Source organism: Aulonocara sp. 'chitande type north' Nkhata Bay, linkage group LG13 (assembly GCF_057382095.1).
Source record: "Aulonocara sp. 'chitande type north' Nkhata Bay isolate Kocher_YH1m ecotype deep benthic linkage group LG13, A_spYH_male_GT1.1, whole genome shotgun sequence".
In the NCBI taxonomy this organism is placed as follows: Eukaryota; Metazoa; Chordata; class Actinopteri; order Cichliformes; family Cichlidae; genus Aulonocara; species Aulonocara sp. 'chitande type north' Nkhata Bay.
Window position 1 is genome coordinate 19,142,261 of NC_141356.1, and position 17,398 is coordinate 19,159,658.

Sequence of the window (17,398 nt, forward strand, 5' to 3'; positions counted from 1 at the left end):
AGGCTAAGTTACCATTGGGAATGTGCCTAGAGACATTACAGGAAACAGACGTGGCCTCAAAGAATCCTTCAATAATCTAAAAGGATTCTGTAAAAGCAAAGGTGGCGGTTATCCCGCTGCTGCCCCAGCAGAGCAAATCAACTGACAAAATGGAAAATACATTAGCCAATCATGTTTAAGTTTCATATAAGAAAAGCACATCTCATATTCATTATCTTAGCAAAGATGCGCTGTAATACTGTATCATGAATTGGCTGTGCTGAAACGAGAAGAGCACAGATCATGTGAGAAGTTGTGTCAGCACTGAGCCATTAGCAAAGCTGTAACGTTTTGAAACTGTGCACAGACAGAACTATAACTTCTCTCGGCTTTCATTTAGATGATAGCAATAAACATCTGTACAGAGGCTTTTCAAAATGGCTACCCAGTGCTGAGACTTGCTTCTCGAAGGACTCTGACAGGGCAGATCTAGACTATAATTATCAGTGGATATAAGTCAATATTCAATAATAAATTCATGCTATAGAATAACAGGTCCAAGCCTTTTAAAACTCAATGCACTTGCAGGCATACAGCATTATAATAATAATATTTTAAAAGCCAACAACATATCAACCAAAGTGCACGGTCGGTCACAGCCAGACACTTTTTGACATCCCTGACCGTCTCTATGCACTTTGATTACTGAGCCGACAGCGAAGAAGAAGCATGGAAACATGCAAAGCTGCTCTGAGCGACGGCGGTGGTGCTGTGCACACACACACACACACACACAAAAATAAATAAATCAGAGCGAGGCAAGCCCATGTCAGCAGAATAAGATCTGAAATGCAGCACGCTGACAGAGAAGAGAGAGAGACAGACGGAGGGAGAGAGACAGAATAAAGGCTCCATTTCAAGTCCTCCATGGTGAGTGCGAGCGATGATCAAGCACTTAGTGATTTTCTTTGTCATGCTGTAATCAAAGACGGGAGCACACATTTCTCAGGCGCATGAAAGGCAAACCCACAGTCTTTCCCGCTGTCTCACCTGAACACACACCCTCTCTCTCTCTCTCACACACACACACGGCCTTTCATTCAGCATACACAAACAAAATAAAACCACAAAGCACACAAGAAAGCTGCCCATTGCACATTACTGTAAGTGACCAAATGACATGGTTTTGGTCCAGAGGTGAAAATGAAACAAAAGAAAACAGAAAAAAATAAATCACCACTGTTCCTATAGTTTAGCCCTAACAAACACTAAAGTTAGTGTTAAGGTTGTGTTAATCATTCATCTGCAAATAGTGAGAGGAAAGTGAGTAAAGACTTGGAAGATACTCTACAGGAGAAAGTGGCGGCGGCAGACGTGGCGGCAGAAGTGATGGGATGGGTGGGGATTACTAGGAAAAAATTTTAAGGACAAGTCACTGATGTCACCAGGTATAGCAGAGCGGCAGGGGGATGGGATAAATTCTATAAAGAATTTAAAAATTGATCCTCTGGTAGGTCCTTTGCAGACATCTCTAAAACATGGATGATAAAACTCTGGAGTTTTAAACACTGAATTCTGCAGATGTGACTGAAAACTGAAGTCCCTCACCACCGCCACCCTGACATCAGTGACTGCTCCTCCTTTGTTTCTCCTAGCGCGACAAGAGGAGGGAGAGGAGGCAGATGAAGGCTAGCGTGGCAGCTAAAAGAGATCTTACACATGGAGCGCCGGTAGATGGCCTTGGCCTTGTCTTTGTCCTTGGATCTGTTCCTCATGAAAGGCAACCTTTTTATAGCTGTCCGATCACAGCCAGAGACAGACAGGTAGGGAGGGAAGAGAGCGACAGAGTAAGACCAGGAGGGAGGTGAAGGAAAAGCAAAATAAAAGAAAGAAGGGCAGAACAGAGGGATGTGGTTAATGTTGTCACAAACAGAACCAGGGGAGAGAGAGCTGAGCTCCTGGACACCTTAACTGGACAACAGACAACACTGCAACAGACACAACAACAACTATAATATATGACTTTAAAAACATGTGGATTATAATATTAGAGAGCCTATTAGATGGTTAGTCAAGTGTAAGGTATTTCAATCTATACAAATTCTCTCCATATTATTAAAAATATACACACACACATTATTGGATGCCCTTTGGATGGACTGAAATGCCTTCCACTGACTTTCTATATGTTCTGTATTTAAGGGCAGGCTTTTGTATAAAACTACATTGTGTAAACAATAGAAAAACAGACACACATTATGCAAAACACACACCGTCTCCTGCACACAATCAGCATCATCCGCACATTCTCATGTTAATGGTTTTGACCACTGTATATTACATTCTCAACTTATTTCCAGGCATTACATTCTGTACACAACACAACACATTCCACACCTAGATGAGACGACAAGATGAAAATTATTAAAGGGTGCAATCAGGAGAACAAGAAGGGGCAGGTTAACAGCAAAAAACAGCACTACAGTGTTTCCAGCAAAGACTTTCCCAAGAACCTCAAAGAATGAGAGGTTTATAGCTGCTGTTCCAGCACACTCGACTGTGTAATTTCTGTACTGTACGCAAGTGTTTTAGCAAATGTTACTACATGGTTGTTAAAGGCTACGTTCTCTTTGTCTTACCTCTTATCTTGTGTGTTGTGAAAAACAGATTCATTACACTAACTGACAACTTTGTGCTACATAGCAGAAATATGTGGCTTAGTTGTTTCTTGGTGATTACAGTTAATGTCAGTACAACTGAAAACAACCAACCAAGCCAGGTCGCGATAACCAGGCAACGCATTGCACCTTTTAATATCTACGATGCTATGATACAGGACGTTTCTTATTTACGAGTGAGCTGAACAGATCGACAGGTTACCTGAGAGCAAAGCATCTTGGGATTAGATTTTTTTTTTCTCCAATATTTAAACCATGAGGTGCACTTGATTCAGCTCGACCTTGAGCGAGTATGCTGGCAACATATATGTAGTCCAAATTATTCTGCAAATTCCAAGATATTAAATCTTACAGCTTAGCAAATGACAATGACTCCAGTGACACGAAGCGAAAGTGTTAAAGCGACTTTTCTTCAGAAATGGTGGACATGCCAGTAACTACATAAAATAGTACTATTCTTCAGTGATTGAGTTTAATAGCATTGGTAGCAGCTGACTGAGTGCACCTCAATTTGTTTCAAACACAAGAAATGCTTCTGCATCTTTAACCAGGTCTGAGGTCAAGAGTCAGCCTGCACAGCTCAGCCGTAATGTCTACGACAGCTGAGTGATATGGACAATGGACTCACAAAAACATGCCCTGAAAGACGTGACAGTCGGGTCACAAACCCCTCCCACCCTCCCCATCCGCAGCATACCATTGGAGGAACCCTGCACTTGGGCATGAGACTGCTGCCCTCTCCTCCCTTTGCAGAGAGATATAAAGAAGCAAAGGAGCAGTTAGGAGGGAAGACCCATTCAGTCACTCAGGCATACAAAGCCACACTCACAAAGTAGGCCATTATGTGTCAGTGAAGAAAGTTCAGCATCAAATTAAAGCTGTTAGCAAATGTTTCACTAATTCTGTGTGTACTACAAAACAGTATTTTAAGAGTTTCCCTTCTCTTTGTAACAAAAAAATATTGTGAACACATTAAAAGAAGTTCCTTCAGTGATGGTTGAAACTATAACTGTGCAATCTTGTGTGTGTTTGGTTCTTTCAGACTCACTGCTGCTCATGTGTGAGAGCGTGTCATCTAGCGAGTTGGTGCCCGAGCCTATGGATGAGCTGTCCTGGCTGTCCTGGGGAAACATCAGAAAACTGTCTCCAAACTCTGATCGAGATGGAGTCAGTGTGAGAGACCGGATCCTGTCCCGGCTCTTCGGCTTGATCAGCTTCTTCATCTTTAGAGTAATCCAGTTGCCGCGCCTGTAAAGCAGAGATGAGACAGACACTCAATAACAGACGAACAAAAGGAAATAGAATTTTAAAAAAATCAATACATAATCATATAAAGGATATATAAGGCTAGATGCATTTGAAATTTTATTTTAGGCCAAAAGCCCAAATGACTATCAGGGTTAAGAAAAAAAATTTTTCACTATACAGCTGTATGATGCTCTGCAGGTAATAAATATTTGATGCACTCCCTTCCTGATGCTGCACTGCTTTTCCATCTCAAAATACAAGACAGCATGTATGCAGAACTTTACCAATTTGACTCAATTTTATGTCATTTAAAGGAAACAAATTATGCACCTGCGTGGAGGTGAAGGGTCATAGAACTTGTACTGGTCCATGATCTTCTCCTCCAACTTCTCCTTCTGCCTCCTCAGCTCATTCAGCTTATCTCTGAAGGTTGGACGACGAGAAGATAAAAGCACAGTAAAAGCAGACAAGAATGCATACACTCTAAACATAAAGGCAGCATATTTGCATTTACAAACACAGATACATGGTTCTGGCATATTTCTTTGTGAGTTTTACATGTATTGTCTTTGCTCTACGTGGAACAGGTCCTTGCTCTCCATGGTCTGCTCCAGCAGTGTGCGATTTTGTAACATCAAAGTCTGGATTTGGTCCAACAGGTGACGGTTCTCTTCCTCCAAGTTTCCCTTCAGCTGGCTCAACAACTAACACAAACATAGACAGATACATTCATATTTGGCTTTAGAAGCAGTGTTTTGAAATATGATACATTAAAAAGGTAGACACCATGAGAAAACCTGAAGGGAAGAGAAGAGAGACTCATTACCTCACACTGGTTGGTTAGCTTGGTGGAGGTGATGTCCAGCTGCTGGTACTGCTCCTTCAGTTTAGAAAACTCAGCCTCCAGCTTGGTTTGGTCCAGCTTTGCACTGTTCAACTGGCTCTTTAGGTTTTTATGGTCCAGCTGGAGATTTTCATTGTCCTTCAAGAGCTGACGATAGGTGCTATTCAACCTGAGGAGAGAGAAAATCGACTCCTTGGTATACGGCCTCATTGATTTAATTCAGTCCCTTTGATGAATTAGTGCTAATGTGAGCATAATGTTTAAGGTTATGGAAAAAAGGTTGAGCTGACCTATCATTTTCCTCTTTGAGCAGTTTGTACTGGTCAGCTGTAGCTTGGTGGGTCTGATTCTCCAGGGCCATCTTTTCCTGCTGCTCCTTCAGATTCTTCTCCAGCTCCTCCAGCTCCCCCTTTCTCTGCAAGAGCTGTTTGTACCTACATACGCAAACAGACACACACCTTAACACTTATGTCGTTAGGTCCAGGACCATATTTCCTTGCAAAAGGCGGCCAAACTACAAACTAAAGTCACAAATGAGACTTAAGCTGCAATTAGACTTGAGCATGTGCCCATCCCAAGCTCCTAAACCACATCTCACTTGTCCTCCAAGTCCCTGTGCTGCTGTTCCAGGCTCTTGTGGGAGGTCTTCAGCCCACCGTGCTTGCCGATCAGCGCTTCATATTCGGCTGCCTGCCTCTCGTGGAGCGCTGCCAGCTTCTCGTGATCGCGCAGCAGCAGTTCATAGGTAGCTCTCAGCTCCTCTTTCTCCCTCAGCGCTCCTTCACGCTCTCCTTCCACACTGCTCTGCTGGGTCTGCAGCTGGGCGTTCTGGGCCATCAGGGATGCGCTCTGTGAGCTCAGAGTTGAGTTTTCCACCTAAAAAGAGGACAAAGGCAGAGGGAGAAAAGGACATATTACGCAAAGAGGTGATAAGAGTGATGTGTGGCGTGTGAATAAGAACAGCATTAAGCCCCTTAAATCAAACATCAAAGAACTTGGAAGCAGTAGCTGATGGGGCTTTGGTCTGTAGGGGGCACTCTTCCCTCAACCTGCTCTCCTGCTTCAAAATACTACAAAACATCAGCATGAAAGCTGTTTCTTTACATGTTTTCCTTTATGATCACAGCAGCACCCAGTTCTCAAATCCCTCTACAGACATGACTACTGTGTTTATTCACACTATGAGAACACACACACACACACACACACACACACACACACACACACACACACACACACCTGTTGTTGCTACAATTTCTACCTTTTTTAAAAAAAAACTCTTAACTACCTCTAGCCCACCCCACATACAAATGTCCTCAAACAGTGCCCAATTCAAAGCAACACATGCAAACAGAAATAGCTACTGTGTAAATCCCTCCACCCTTAAGAAGGGTTTGAATTACTGCCAAACAGGGAGGACAAGTGTAAATCCAGAGCAGAGAGCTAAGCAGCCGGGCAAGGCAACAGTGCAAACAGGGCAGTACACAGTGGAGGCTATAAAGGCACGATGCAGTGCCATCCAAGTCAGAACGGCTAACAAAGCTCTGTTGCCTACTATATGCATGGTTGCCAGCTTTCTGCAAAGTCAATTGCTACAGAACCCAAACTCTCTGTTCTCAAGAACTGAGTAGAGAGCTTCATGGAAAGGGTTTTAATGGCATAGCAGCTGCATTCAAGCCTTACTTCACCAGACAGAAAAAATGGTTGGATGCAGTGGTGCAAAGCACTCCACCATTGGACTATAGAGCAGTGCAGGCGTGTTCTCAGGAGTGATGAATCACGATTCTCAGTCTGGCAATCCGATGGATGAGTTTGGCGGTTGCCAGAAGAACGGTACTTGCCTGACTGCACTGAGACAAGTATAAAGTTTGGGTGATGCGGGATTTTGGTGTAGGGCTGTTCTTTGGGAGCTGGGCCCAGCCCTTTAGTTTCAGTGAAAGAAACTCTTAACGTTTCAGCATACAAAGACTTTTTGGACAATTTCATCCTCCTAACTTTGAGGTAACAGTTTGGGGACGGCCCCATCCTGTTCCAACATGTATCATTCTCTGACTTCACAAATGCGCTTCTGGAAGAAGTGTGAAAAATTCCCCATAAACACACACCAAGCTGTGAGAGGTGTGACGGGATTACCTGTAGTTTGGCATTCTGCGTCTGTAGCGTTGTATTGTTCTCCTGTAAAGAGGCCGTCTGCCTCTGCACAGCCACTATCTGAGCCTGCAGGTTGGAGTTTTGGGTTTCCAGTTGTTTGAGTTGGCTCCTCAGGGCCACCTTCTCAGCCTGCAGAGTAGCATTCTGGGAAGACGACACATGATATTAGACAGGAAAATATAGAACCAAAATTCACAACATAATTCATTCCTGACAGTATCTAAACTTACATTCCTCTCCACTTCAATGAGTCTGTCTTTGACTTTCAGCAGTTCTCTGGTTGCTTCATGGCTTTCTTTCTCCCATTTACTGACAGCCTGAGGGTCTTCCCCCACTTTAGGGGGCGAGCTCTGCACCATCCTCTCCTCCTCCTCTCTCTGCCGGAGCGCCTCGTAGTTTTTCTTCACCTGGGGATGAAAATAGTAAGTCAACAAAATTAAACATTTCAATTCCTGCGACCGCCTGTTCATGGCTCATGTTTTTTCACAGCTTTGGATTAGATTTGTGTCAGCAGGTTCAAAATACAAACACCTCCCTGAAGGAAAGCAGACATCTCCTATAGCACATCAGCCCTTATAAATAGATAAAGTGCAGACAGAAACGAAGAGTGGATAAAATAAATAATGCATCGGCCTTGACAAGTCTTCGATGTTTTCATTGTTTCTAGCGTTTGAGTGTACGAGAAAGATGCTGGGACACGCTGATCTCAAGTGGACAAGCAAGCATATTCAAGTTTTTAATAATGGGGTTTTCTTTAATGTGGCAATGCTAAACATCTGTAAATGAACAAGTTTTATATTAAAGTATTTTTTTAAAAAAAGGAGCCAGTTGACATGGTTCAGGCATCTAGTTAGGATGCCAGATGGGAGGCCTCAAGAATAGTCTCGTCAACCTGCTGCCAGCACAACTCCACTTTAGATAAGCAGAAGACGGCAGACTCACAGATACAAATCCATATTTTTAAAAAATTCATTGGTTGTGTTACAAACCGTTTTCAGCTCCTGGCGAAGCTGCTGGTTAAGGTTGGAGGACTCCTGCAGTCTTGCCTCAAGTGCAGCAATTTTCTCCTCTTTGATCTCCAGAGTTGATTTCAGGGTCGACTCCAGTTTGGTTTCCAGGAGCTTAAACCTGACGATAAAGGTTCAGGTCAGTCCAGACGAGTGTTTGTTTTTGCAAAGTGAGTTTGTGAAAGAAACGCTGTTTAAAATCAAAGCATGTCATTTACACCTCACCAGACTTGATTCATTTTAAGCCTTAACTTTAGTGATTGTGCTTTGTAATAATTCTGATTCCAAGCAAGCTGACAGGCTTCTCATACGAGCTGAATCTGAGGATGGTTTAGCTTTTGTGTGCAGATATAATATTCACCTGTCGTCTGAGCTCTCGTCATGCAGGAGCCTCTCTTTGTTCAGTCCAATCTTTTCCAACTCATGGGTCAGTTTCTCAAGATCATTGGTCATCTGCTGAGTCCGCAGCTTCTCACTCACAAGCTCCTAAACACACAATTACATGCTTTTGAATTCCATATTAGCAACAGACATATTATTAAAAATAACCCAATCAAATTGGTTGCAAGGTTTATTAAAAGGGATATAAAAACAAATTTTTAATCACAAATTCTTAATTTTATCAATATTTGTTTCAATACACAATGAATGGCCTCTACAATATATAAATCAAGAGGTTTAATATGTTTTGAGATAATATTTGCAGATGTCTGATAGTCTAACAGCTATTTTTACCTCTCTGAGCGTGACAAGGGTCTTCTTATCGATCGTGGCCTGTTTGACCAGCTCCTTTTTCTCCCTTTCCAGGTCCTTGACTCTCGTACAGGAGTCCCTGAAAAAGATCATCTCCTTGCCCATTGTCCGATTTTCCTTCTCCAGGGTAGTGATGCGCTGGTTGCTATCATCCAGCTTTGAGTCGCGGATCTCAGCCTGCTGCCTCAGTCGCTTGTTCTCCTTTTCCAGGAGCTTTTTGTCTTTCTCTAGCTGGGAGCTTTCCAACTCCAGAGCCTTGTTCTGGAGGAGAAACGAATGTAATGGAGAGCAGATTGTTAAATATGATTTAGGATTACTCTTTGTCTATATGCCTTGTTTGGCTGAACTTGGACAAAGATTTCCTCAAAAGGCCAAAAATGTATACGACAAATAATCTGGGTTAATCCAACTCAGCTGGGAATCGCGCTATAATTTCAAAATAAACTAAAAAGAATCAGAGCGGCAGTACAATGCTCCTTAAGCACCAGATCATTTTTCACTTTTTTGATTTATTTAGGAGAATTCAGTCTGCTGAAACTACATTTTTTGAGCCAGTGTGACTGACCCCATTAATCAATGCCAACAAAAGTAACAGACGCCTAAAGCTGTCCCACTAGTTGCCATATATTTGAGCTGGACAAATAACTGCAAGTTCCTCAAAATACCTTTAATTCTTTCATTTTCAGTCCATTTCCACATTTAAGCATTACCTACCTCCTGCTCCAGCTGCTCGAGACGTTTACTGGAGATCTTGAGCTCCTCCAGGTTACGCTGGAGGGACTGATTCTCAGACTCCACCTCTTGCAGCTCTGCCTCCAACTGCTGGATCTTCTTGCTGCTGTTCTCTAAAGCCTTCTGCAGGCGCTGGTTCTCAGTATCTAGGCCCTGGTAGCTCACCTGGGAGAGGAATAGCCAGATTAGGAAATTCAAATCATCTATGAACTAGTTGTGCTTCTCCCTGAAGACAACTATATGTCAGATCCCCTGTAACAGCATTCAGTGATAATAAATTACAAAACTAAAACGGATTCTTCACATTCTTAAATAAACATCATCTTCGTTTGTGCCGAGATGGCCACTAATCGTCATTTGCATATATCTGCTTTATTTCTCAAAGAAATTTATTCCCACAGTTACATCTCACTGCTCTTCAATCACATATGTACCCGCTGTATGACCTGTATTACCTCTAATCTCTCAGTCTTCTTAGACGAGGCTTTGAGCAGCTCCAGACTGCGTTTCAGTTGGCTCTTCTCGCTCTCCAGCTCCCTGTTCTCGGCCTCCAGCTGAGCAGCCTTAGCCCCCGCCGAGCGGAGACTCTCAGCTGAGCGTCGAAGCTCCAGGTTCTCCTGCTCCAGTTGAGTGTTTTCTTTTTCCAAAGCCTCCAGCTGGAAGGCCATGTTTTTCAGGGTGTCCAGCTTCTTCTTGAGGCGGCGGCCTTCTGCCTCAAGCTCACTATTCTCCTTCTCCAAAGAAGCCACCTAAACACACACAGGAAACAAAGATGAGAAGCAAAGCATTTGGCAATACCACCAAATTCTTTTCATCTTACTCCAACAATTGCTTCCAAAAAAAAAAAAAAAAAAAAAAAAAAAAAAAAAAAAATATCTGAATGTGAGATAAGAGGATGAAAACTTGCAGACACTGTCACAAAATGCACCTGACCTTTTCACAGGTGATTCCAAGACTGGCAACTTTCTTCTGCAGGCTCTCGTTTTCCCTTTCCAACTTCTGTATCTGAATTTCCAGCTCTTCTGCTCTCTCTCCTTTCTCCTTCATAACTTCAAGCTCTTTGCCTGCAAAAATAGATGTTTAACAACAACTAGAATGTTTATCCATAACATTTTTATAGCACATGAGGAAAGATGAGGGGGGAAAAAAAAAACAAACAAAAAACCTACCATTACTAACTTGCTGTAATGAACCATAAAAAATAATAAACATGTCACTTACGCAGCTGTTTCCTTTCAAACTCCATCTTATTTAGTTTGGCAGTTGTCTCACAGATCGACTCGTGGAGAATGCGGTTCTCTTTTTCCACATCCTTGACCCGGGCCTCGGCACCCACCTGGCAGCGCTGACGCAGAGACGACACGGTTTGGCTCAGGTGCTTGTTCTCCTGTTCGAGACCCTTCATCTGGAGAGCACATATCAGTTTTATTGAAGGCTAACAGACAACTTTAAGATAAATTATTTACTTTTGGGTGAATTCTATGCTTAGTGACCATTTTTGCAACAACTAGCTTGGCTGCATGAGCCAGTGCTGGAGAAAGACTTTCATTTAGTTTCTTTTAGTCTAGTTAGATAAACTCATTAAAATTCAATTGACATCAAGAAAGAAAACTAATGATGTGTTAAAAAAAAAAGCAAAAAAAAAAGCAAAAAAAAACCCAGAAACTTATTAGGAGTATGCAAAGCTGTTCATGTATTTTGGAACATCACATTAGCCACATCTCATTATGTTCCCAGCCAAGTGCATAGATTTTGCTGCAGTAATCCCAGTGTTCTCTCTGTGTAGCTAATCAAGGCCGGATTTTACAAATCAGACACTTAAACTAATCAAAGGTGTCAGATTTAGGTCTAACGGCTGCAAAGTCCCTGCAGACGGGCAGCGAGCTAGTGCATCTGGGCGACAGAGTGCCAGAAATCTGTTCAGTCAATAAAACATTAGTGGATTTTCCACTAAACAGTTTTTTGGAGCCAAACGCAAATCAATTACACAAAGATTGCTTTCAAGAAAACTAGAGACTTCAGTAAATTACACAGCCGTGTAGTAGTCGTGTTGTTTTAATGAAATTTCCAGGAATGAGAGTCAGTAACGGTTTTGTGGAGAGCACAGCGTCTATGTCAGAGCCCCATTTGTATTAATGTGTCTGAGACTGTCCAATAAACTGGAATGTTAATTACATTTTAAAGGCACAAAAATATTACGCAATTGGTTTTCAGAAAAGCTGCTCTCTAAATCAGTCAGTGAAGTATCATTCTTGAAAAGAGGCGCAAGGGGAGAGATTTAAATCAAAGTCAGGGCTAGCTTTCCAAAGCTAATTAGCTTTTTACCAAAAACTTTCCACTCCAGGTTATTATTTTTTAGAAAAATATATTTTTGATATTTTAGGCACATTCACAACTGAGTAGGATGTGACCACTCCAAAATATATTTGGATTACTGACTTCTAAAAATTGTGCATATTATTTTTTACTGATGACGTGTCATTTCCTGTAAGCGTGTGCGTACCTGTCTCTCTGAGTTTTCTCTGAGGGTTTCCAGAGTCTTCTCCAGCAAAGCCTTCTCCTTCATCAGGTCAGTACTGAGAGATTCGGCACTGCGGAGCGACTCTCTGTCTGCTGTCAGTTCGCTCTCCAACGACTCCAACTGCAAACAATAATTAAAGCAAGTTTGCGATTTTTGTTCTTGGGAGTTTTTCTTATTCTGTTACAGAATAAGAAAAAGATGCACAGGAGATGGTCTTGCAGCATCAATTGTGTGGACGACATATCATAGTCACAAAGATGGCAATGCAGTTATTAATCTGTAACAAATGCTGAATACGTCACCTCATTCTGTCACTAATCTGCAGAGAGACACATAGAAGCAGCTGTTCACACATTAAAAGTAAATATTACTGTGGCTCGACTCTTCCAGCAGCTGCATTCACATTTTAATGTGCTCTGGCTCCTCAAGCCACTCAGAAATCTAACTCTGAATTTTCTCTTTGTGAGAGACGAACACAATTTCAAGCCTTTTATTCAACGGCCACAGAGAGAGGCTTATGTTTCTGAAAATAGCTGAGAGACTTCTCTTAGCAAGGGGCACTGGTGTGTCAAACACTGGAAAAGAAAAGGCAATGCAGGGCTCCCCGGATTTATAGGTTTGCTTTCAACCTCCCATCCACCCCTTTCTATACCCTCTCTCCTCCTTTCTGTCCATTTCCTACTGAGGGAAAAGGTCTAGAGTCAAGTACCAGGATGATATATTTTAGAGGAACTTGGTGCAATATGCTAATCTGATAAAGGACATAAATTTTAGCCTCAAAAAACGATGTAGAGCTGCAAATCTATACTAGAACACACACAGAATACCCACTTTATTTCAGTCATAGAAATGAACAGTGAACAAGACCTACATGTGAAACTATATATCCAGTTTTTATTGGGGAGGACTTGGGGTACAGGCAGGCATTTCTCCTTCGAATAACATAATCGGAAGCATAGTTGTCTGCGTAACTTTGAGTCATTCGACAAACATCAGATATGTTTAATCCAAACAGAAAACAGGAATTTACTTTCAGCTAGTTCCCAGAGAGAACAATAATAAAATATGACGTCAATTCTTACTTTCTTGCTCAGCTTCTGGTTTTCCTGGTTAGCTTTGACCAGTTTTGTCACAGTGTCCTGACTGGCCGCTGCTCTGAGTTCCTCAACCGTCTTCAGCAGGGTCTGGTTGTCTTTCTCCAGCTTTAGCAGACGGCTTGACGTTAGCTCATTCACCTCCTCCCCCAGAGACTTCTGAGGGGCTGAAAAATATGGATTACAAATAGCAAATGTTAACAACTAAATCCAAAGAATTCTGTTTTGATTTTTGATTAGTTCGTTACCAGGCCTCTGGAGAACTTCAGTACATGTTGAGGAGCTAATTTAGCCATTTAAATCAGCTGTGTTGATTCGAGGACATCTAAAACCTGCAGGGGCACCGGCCCTCGTGGACTGAGATTGCCCACCCCTGCACTATGGTATAACTTTACAGGTCTTAAAGCCTTTAAAGTGCCATTTTAACAAACAAACTCCCACACAAAGTCTTTATCCAGATCCCTGTCTTGTTAAACCTCTTAACCACTCTTATAATCCAAACGCACTGCTGATCTTTCAGGAGCGCTTGAATATTACTTACAGGTCTTAACCAAGTGGAAAGAAAACCCAGTGGAAGCTGACAAATGCACAAGGGCCATAGAGAAGACACCAGGATTAAGAGCCAATGACCACAGTCTGATCTGTCGGGCCATCTGAACCCTTAATCTTGGTGAACTCAGGTGACTGTCAGCAGCATTTTAACTCAACATGCTATTTTTCGACTTTTCAACTCCGTGGCTCTCCTCTAACCTTCTGTTAGCTCTGGTGTCTTTGATAATTGTTCCAGCTCCCATCCAAGGTGCAGGGATTCATCCATGCTCTGTTTCTGGGCCATCTCAAGCACAAGGTTCTCCTCTAACAGCTCCTTCATTCGCTTACGGTCCATGTCCCGCTCCTGGGTCATTGGGGATATAACAAAAGTTTTCATCACTATTTGTACTTTCCAAATAGTACCGATACTGAAACACCGAATTAAAAAACGTATCATCATACCATCTCCAGGTCGTGGATCTTTGATTTGATCTGTAGATTCTCCTTCTCCAGGAGATGTAATTTGTCGGACCGGGTCCTGCTAGCATCTAGCTGCTCCTCCAGCATCGTCTTAGTCTCCAGCAGAATCTGGTTGTCCTCCTTCAGCTCCTACAGAAAAGCCAGCAGGTAATAAAAGGTGAACAACAAAACTACAACTTGGACATGTGCTCTCTTTAAACAAAAACGTAAGATTTAAATTAATATATTGCATAGACTGGGCTTACACAGTTTTACATATGCATGAATCTTTATATATGTGAATGGCACAAAATATTCATCTAGAAAAGTGTTTTCTGTTAGATTTATAGTTTTTATTCAAGAGAGCACTAACAATAGTTCAATTTCTAATTCAAACATCAATACTTATTTTTTAAAAACTAGCAGTTTGCAGTGAACACAGATATTGCAGTATAGATAATAAGATGGGTCTCATACTGGTTGCATAATATCACAACACTGCCAACATAAACTAGAGTTATTAATATTTGGCTACGAGATCATGTTTGATCTGTATGTGCAGCCCTGTACCTCAACTCTGGCCTTGTAAAACTCGATGTCATGAAGTCTCTCCTTGTATCGGCTCAGCTCGCTCTCCAGCTTGTCCACGCGTATCGCTTTCTCTCGGAGCGAATCCAGCTCGTCACGATAGGCCCGAGCCGACCGAGCATCTGACAGCAGCTGATAGCTCTGAGGGAGTTGGCAAACAAATGTACAGCATGATAATGTGGATTCATGAAACAAAGAGCAACTGACAAAGAATTTCATGGACAAAGATGCAAACAACCAAAACATGCATTAAAGAAAAAAAACAACAACAACAACAACAACACTCAGTGAATCTGGAATCTTGTAAAAATATAAGCTATTAGCAACTTTAGCAAGTTTCTTCTGCTACATAAACAGATCAGGCCAGAATGAACTCGCCCCACAAACACCTCTGGAACCACAAGAATTACCCTCATGCACCTTGTTTACTGCAGTTCACCAGTCAGCCTGTCGCCCACTCCCTATCAAAAGCCATGTGAGGCTGCTGCTTCACTAAAGATAGCTCCAATAGCCTGTAATGAGCTAAGTCACCTGCTGACTGATTAAATCCTGGCAGAGCTGCACAAACAGAGGACTTAGAGGCACAAGGAGCAGGTGGAGGGGACATGTAGTCACATGAATGTTTGTGTGTTTGTGTGCATGTAGGTGCACAAGCATGGACGTCAGTGGAGACGTTACCTCTTGCTGAAGTCTCTTGAGCTCGACCTCCATGTTCTCAAGCTCCTGCCTGGTGTCCAAAAGCTGCTCACTCTTCTCCTCTCTGCAAACAAATGAGAAAGGTTAGCAATGGGAAAAAGGTTAGAAACATTAAGCTTTACACTGAAAAATCCCATGCCAAAGGGTTTTTGTACTTTTTGTTTTTAAGTGTGGATTCCTATGTATATCAGTTCTCGGGATGCACAAGAACATTCCCTTAGGGCTGTTTCGACTTCAAAGCTTTCAGCTACAGTTAATCATTTACAGGTGGAGCACAGAAATGAATATATGAACAAAATAAATGATCAGAAAAGTAGTTTCAGTAGGTAGACAGAATGTCAAACTTCTTTTATATCGTGGGCCACATGCAGCCTACTTTGATCTTAAGTGGGTTGGATCAGTAAAACTCCCTCTGTGTCAGTGTAAAGAAGTTTAACTACACATTTAATACCTGAAACACCTAAGTTAATACAACACTAAGTTCCAGTTTTTCTACATGATAAAGAAATGCTGCTGTAGTGAATGAAAGAAAGCATGACTTTACACATAAAGTTCTAGAAGCTATTTGCCCATACTGTCGTGTAATTATTAAAACAGGAAGTCTGTTAATTCACAGAAAAGGTTTAACCCCAAAAAATGTTTTTGGTGTCCTATGAAGGGCCATGGGAGAGCTCTTCATCAGTAGGAAGAGTTGTAAAATAATATGAAAATACAGTTAAAAGTCCAAAATTTGTGCCCTGTTTTAATTTTCAACGCTGGCTATCGGACTGCAGCCTTTGCCGGGCTGATCTTGGATTATGTTTGATACCCTTTAGTTTACGTAATTTGAGAAGCTTCAAGAAGTTATAAGTATTCAGCAACAGGCAGCAGGAATGTAAACCGAGTTTCAGCAGTTAGATCTCTTAAAACCACCGTCAGCTACTTGAAGGCCCCGATCTGTTTCACGTGCTAGTTATGCTCAAATTCCAGCTTTGATTGTTTTTGTCTGAGAAGCTTCTTTGCAATCAGCAGTTATGTAGTCTTTAAAAAAAAAATAAAAAATACAAATCTTTTGATGCTCTTAAATCTTTGTGTGACATGTGTCATAGTGAGTAATATGAATCAGTTAGGTATTCAGTCCAATGTATGACTGTGCCACATTTTAGGAAATGCCTCCCAGGCATTCTTGTAACGTTGTGTCCATGAGAAAGGGAAGAATAACCCAAAATTAGGTTTTCAGTTGTGCCGTTACTGGGACAGACGCATAAAAATATCCTATCGTGCCTGGTGTGTATGACCTGTAGCTGTCAGGAGCGTCTTTCCTGCGTCTTGCCCTAAATTTGGTGAGTAATAAACAAACCGATTCTGCTTGACAGCACATTTTGAATAACAGCCAAAGGAAAACAGTCACAGACAAATGAAAAACAGAGTTCAAGAGATTGCATGTCAATCTTTCCCTGAGACTAAAACCCCTGGTGCACTTTGGAGCCAAAAAATAAAAAGAGTGACATAAAAACTGGGATGGAAACTACAGAATTCAATTCATTACTCTTTTTTCGCATCAACAGTTGGGTCGATCTACTATCCAAGACTGTTCTGTAACATTTATTTCAATGACAGTGAAGTAGGGCAGCCTGACATTTGCTGTCTGTGTTGCAAATTCTCCCAGCTCCTTCCACAGAGGGTAGCTTTGAAGGAAAATAACTGCATTCCTGAGATGCTGCTCTCTGTGTGCATGTGTTTGCATGAATCCGCTCCACTGAACATTTGATGGACTATTTGATTACTGCTCTCTGGAGTCTCTGTCCATCTGAATAATAAAAAGCATCCTTTAATTCAGGCATTCTCGTTCACCTTCTTTCTTCCAAGGTTCACGTTATTCTGTTTTCATTTCATCAATTAACTCCCTGCCAAAAATCAAACACCTGTCAACACCACCCACGGAGATAGTTTTGGACTCTCATTGTGAATGCATCGCAGTCTGGTGCTTATTTGACTGGTTTAACACGCCATGCATGCACAGACAAACAGTTGTGTTAGTTGCCATATTCAAGAAGCCAAGAAACAAAGAAACCTTTATTCTTAGTCTAACAAATATCTAAATGTCCTCCATCTGTTAGTCTGGTGTTATTTTCATA

The 17,398-nt window shown here is 41.8% G+C and overlaps 1 protein-coding gene across 7 annotated transcripts in view; it reads right to left on the bottom strand.

Annotated features, from left to right (window-relative positions):
- Positions 1 to 17,398, bottom strand: part of ccdc88ab (coiled-coil and HOOK domain protein 88ab) — a 67,486-nt gene that overhangs the window by 11,168 nt on the left and 38,920 nt on the right. For 5 of the 7 annotated variants that reach the window (XM_086258995.1, XM_086258993.1, XM_086258997.1 and 2 more), the window contains exons 9-31: positions 15,264 to 15,345; positions 14,568 to 14,726; positions 14,001 to 14,147; positions 13,758 to 13,902; positions 12,996 to 13,174; positions 11,896 to 12,033; positions 10,614 to 10,797; positions 10,326 to 10,456; positions 9,848 to 10,141; positions 9,375 to 9,557; positions 8,643 to 8,921; positions 8,269 to 8,393; positions 7,890 to 8,028; positions 7,131 to 7,307; positions 6,883 to 7,044; positions 5,348 to 5,625; positions 5,040 to 5,183; positions 4,732 to 4,918; positions 4,464 to 4,609; positions 4,236 to 4,328; positions 3,706 to 3,905; positions 3,355 to 3,402; positions 1,697 to 1,774 (exon numbers count right to left, since the gene is read on the bottom strand). In XM_086258995.1, coding sequence (XP_086115121.1) covers positions 1,697 to 1,774; positions 3,355 to 3,402; positions 3,706 to 3,905; positions 4,236 to 4,328; positions 4,464 to 4,609; positions 4,732 to 4,918; positions 5,040 to 5,183; positions 5,348 to 5,625; positions 6,883 to 7,044; positions 7,131 to 7,307; positions 7,890 to 8,028; positions 8,269 to 8,393; positions 8,643 to 8,921; positions 9,375 to 9,557; positions 9,848 to 10,141; positions 10,326 to 10,456; positions 10,614 to 10,797; positions 11,896 to 12,033; positions 12,996 to 13,174; positions 13,758 to 13,902; positions 14,001 to 14,147; positions 14,568 to 14,726; positions 15,264 to 15,345 — 3,698 coding nt within the window. The remainder of the gene's footprint in view (positions 1 to 1,696; positions 1,775 to 3,354; positions 3,403 to 3,705; positions 3,906 to 4,235; positions 4,329 to 4,463; positions 4,610 to 4,731; positions 4,919 to 5,039; positions 5,184 to 5,347; positions 5,626 to 6,882; positions 7,045 to 7,130; positions 7,308 to 7,889; positions 8,029 to 8,268; positions 8,394 to 8,642; positions 8,922 to 9,374; positions 9,558 to 9,847; positions 10,142 to 10,325; positions 10,457 to 10,613; positions 10,798 to 11,895; positions 12,034 to 12,995; positions 13,175 to 13,757; positions 13,903 to 14,000; positions 14,148 to 14,567; positions 14,727 to 15,263; positions 15,346 to 17,398) is intronic. The other 2 variants (XM_086258994.1, XM_086258992.1) reach the window with 1 other exon arrangement.